The sequence below is a fragment of the Acanthisitta chloris genome, unplaced genomic scaffold (genome assembly GCF_000695815.1).
Source record: "Acanthisitta chloris isolate BGI_N310 unplaced genomic scaffold, ASM69581v1 scaffold17430, whole genome shotgun sequence".
NCBI lineage: Eukaryota > Metazoa > Chordata > Aves > Passeriformes > Acanthisittidae > Acanthisitta > Acanthisitta chloris.
The window spans coordinates 52,147-56,097 of NW_008650104.1; the positions used below are offsets into that span (position 1 = coordinate 52,147).

The following is a 3,951-nucleotide window of genomic DNA, read 5'->3' on the forward strand; positions in this document are numbered from 1 at the left end:
GTGGACCAGTCATATCCCATATAGCACCAGGAAGTACACAATGTTTAACTATACATTCACACAATGTAAGCTGAGGGTGTATATCTGTATTTTGGAAAGTTTTTACCAACACTGAGGCCCCAGTGTTTATTTCAGCTGCACTGTACCTCCAGATAAAACTCCATGGCTGTCTCCAAGTCATCGCGCTGCGCCGCCAGCTGGGCTAGGTTTTTATAGGTGGAATATTTTAACATCAAACCTGGGTGTTTCAGCCCTTCTTTCTCATCACCAGAAAGAACTGCCTAGAAATGATAGAACAAGTGCAACTTGGGCATTAGGAATCAGACAAGTAAAAAGACCAGCAAACAACTTGCCAATTGATAACACTGACATTGCCAGTTAGCCAATTAGAAATGATGGAAGATGAAACACAGTAAAAACAGTTTCCAGAGTTTCATTCTCTAAAGGTCACTAACCTCTCGCAGCAGACGAATCTCAAGCAGCTCATGATAAGCTTTAGCAGACTCTTCAAATCGGTCATGTTTCTGAAGGTCCAAAGCTTTGTGGTACAAAGCAAAAGCTTCTGCTTCCTGTGATTAAAAAGTATTAGAACCTATTTTGTAAGGCAACTTTATTAAATATACTTATTATAATATACTTGTATTTACTATGTGTATCAGTGGCTTCACACTTTTAATACTTTCTGCTACACTGCAGAATATTTGCCTTATTGACCTAAAATAACTTTTGAGTGAAGTTTTAGTTTGCTAAAGGAGAGTCCAAGAGATAAGACAGGAACACAGCTTCCATGAAAACAAAACATTATGGTTGAACAATCCCTACAATGAGAGGCAAAAACTCCCATCAAGACAAAACTCCAGTAAGAAAATGGTTGGTTTACTTACTTGAGCTTCCTTTGTCTGTGTCTTGTGACTTTTGAAGGTACCTTCATAGTCATCCTCCACCGTGGAGCTCGCGTTCAGTGCTGCGATTCGAATCTGCAATGGCAGTTGAGAGGTGACAGGAAATGTTACATCTGCATGTGTCCCAGTTTCCTTTCCCAACTGGATTTTCCTCTTGCTTCATTTTACTTAATAGGAACACAGGCAACCGTGAGAGCTCTCTACATAAAGTTGCAAGAGTTGTAATGAATTTAGTCATCACTAATTGCAAATAATAAAACATCAAAACTATTCCCCACCCAAAATCAGCTGAAAAAACAAAATTTCATGTGTCTTGCAAGCAACAGCTTCCCCAGAACAGACATGTGCATTACAGTGATTTTTTTTCAAATTCTGAAGTTTACCAATACCTACAATCACTCCAAAACAACATTCTCATTATGGCAATTTATTCTTAGTCCCAGGGAAAGTTCTCAGTTTTATTGCTACTGAAACATTTCAAAGTCATCTTAATAAGCCCTTACCATGTTCACAGCTATTCACACTGTCTTTTTCCAGGATTAGGAGGAAGGACCTAACACAAACAGGTCTGGAAAGCAAACAGGATTAGAATATTTATTCTGGTCACAAAGAAAACATTCAGAAGTAAAAGACAAACTGAGCATACTTTAATCAATAACCAATTAACTGTCCTATTTCACCACCATCCCATGCCAAGAGATAAACTGCCTTATCATCTAAAAACAACAACATTAAAGTGAATTTTAACTAGAGAGAGAAAATAAAATACAAAGTTAAACACATTAATTATCTCAGGATGGTTTCAAGACTCTAGTCCTGGTGGTGAGGAAGGAGTGCAAGTACTGGCAATGCTATTACAGCTGTAAGATTAATCATTTACTGTGTAATATCCAGGGAACATACATTATATAAAGAATACTACAACATAAATCCCTTTAAAGACAAAAGCTAAACCTAAAAATGCTTCTTGAATACTTTGACATTTTATAAGCATGAATCATTAAGCTTATGAGTTTATGTTCAGCTGCTTAAAAAAACCCAACAAAACACAGAAGTTTTCCTGCACCTTTTCTCTAGCACAAGCCACAGGTATTTACAGAACAGGAAAGGAAGAAAATGGAAGGTTGTCTGTGTCAGACTGACGTTGCAGCAGGCCACAGTGGCTGGTGAACCCATTGCTCAGAGCACTGTCTGTGCCTGGAAACTGCTCTGATTAGACCTGTGCTCACTACTGCTGTCCCTGCTAGAACAGAACCAGTGTTGGGAACACAGTTTACTGACCAAGCTTCACAGAGCACCTCCAATGCAAAAGCAAGTTATAGCTACTGCATATACACCTAGATCTATTATATTTATGCAAACAAAAGAAACTGAACTTTTACTAACTAGTGTTTTTTCGCTCTGAAGGAAGGATACTAATATCTCCAGTCTTTTCCTCACTGATAGAAAGTTCAAAGATGTAAATAAGCATTTAGAATCTATAAGTAATTTTTCCTCATAACTAAGCCCATAATTTAGATGCAACTAACTTACTGTTAGTAAAGGCAATAAATACGAAAGAATTCTGTGCTGCTTTTTCAGGACAGCTTCACTGCTATGTGATAAAACCTTCCCATCAACTCAAACAAAGAGATGACACATGCAAGACAGGCTAAAAACAGTCTTTAATATGGGAGACTGCATTAATAGAAGAGTAAGTCCAGAATTAACCACAGCAGGAAGCAGTGGGAGTTTTGAACTATAAGCTGAATTAACTCGTACATCATCATGATTAGTTCTGCCTGTAGAGAAAATAATGCTTTGACAGGAATTTCATTCATTCAGCAATGATCATCTGCCTGCCCATGCACCACTTGCAGCTAAATCAGACTGACAACTGCACAGCAATAAAGCATTTTTCTCTTTAAGTCACTAAATAAACATTAATAAAACCTCAAATCTCTTTCAGGACAAAGACTCTTTGTCTACCTTGCACATGGAGCAAATACATGCAGAGATTACTGGTTACCTCCTCAGATGCAGTGAGCACTCCACGTTTTGATGGGAAGTGCAGATGCTCATGACACCTCAATACCAGTATTACTAGTCTGTATGATCCCAAATCAATGACATATTTGTGTGCTTTCAAGTCCACTTACAGATATGCCTATATTCAGTAATATGGCCAAGTCTTTTGCTGAATCCAAGCAATCTTGCTGGAGGTGGCAGAGGAAGTCAGTCAACAGCAGGGACTATGGTCAAGAGTTACTTCCCAGGTTGGACTGCCAGGGAAACTGCAACCACAGAAAACAATTTTATTTCTACTTATTATTTATACAGGAACTTTAGACCATACAAGAACTTAGCTACATATGTTTACCATATCTTCTCTCTGGTGATCACAAGTTGAAAGCACACAGCCAAACAGGATTGTGCAGTGCTGCAGAGAGACAGGGCAAGGGTGTTGCCTCCACACAGCTTTTACAGTGGTGTGTCAGGCAGGCAGGTGATCCCACTGCTTTTTCAACCAGGCACTGCACTTGGTTGCAAACAAACCATGGACTGAGCTACAACAGTGTCATAACACCTGAGAATTAGGTATGTCACTACAAGCACTTCCAGAGAAACAGAAACACAGCTACAGCAGATAGGGAGGGGAAAAAATTACTCTGAATATAATGTATTACAAAGCAGTTTGATTTTTTTTCCCGTTTCAAGAGTGTCTCAGCTATAAATCTGCAGCTGTGACAGGCGAACACATCCTCAAAAAGCCTTTTGCCTTCCTAACTTCCTCTCTTTTTACCTTAGTAGTTCAAAACTCAAGTGAAAGATTCAGTGTCAGCTATGGCTCCCAGAGCCTGTGTGAGTCAGCCTCGAAGTAAGAAACAAAGGGAACGACTTGGGCTTTCCTGGCTCCTGCTGTTGTTGTTGCACCACTTGGGATCCGCACATCGCAAGCACACGTTTGTTTAGAAAACCACTCGGGTTTTCCTTAGGATTTCTTTGTTTGGAACACGTCACAGAGCCACACGCTTAGCGCCGGCCGCGTCGAGCGACACACGGTCAGTGC

The 3,951-nt window shown here is 39.7% G+C and overlaps 1 protein-coding gene across 1 annotated transcript in view; it reads right to left on the reverse strand.

Annotated features, from left to right (window-relative positions):
- The window catches only part of CABIN1 (calcineurin binding protein 1), a gene marked incomplete at both ends in the record, with an annotated part of 45,703 nt that extends 44,726 nt beyond the window's left edge, over positions 1–977 (reverse strand). Inside the window, 3 exons of the mRNA XM_009083747.1 lie at positions 147–281; positions 456–569; positions 885–977. Coding sequence (XP_009081995.1) covers positions 147–281; positions 456–569; positions 885–977 — 342 coding nt within the window. The remainder of the gene's footprint in view (positions 1–146; positions 282–455; positions 570–884) is intronic.
- Positions 978–3,951: the final 2,974 nt, after the last annotated feature.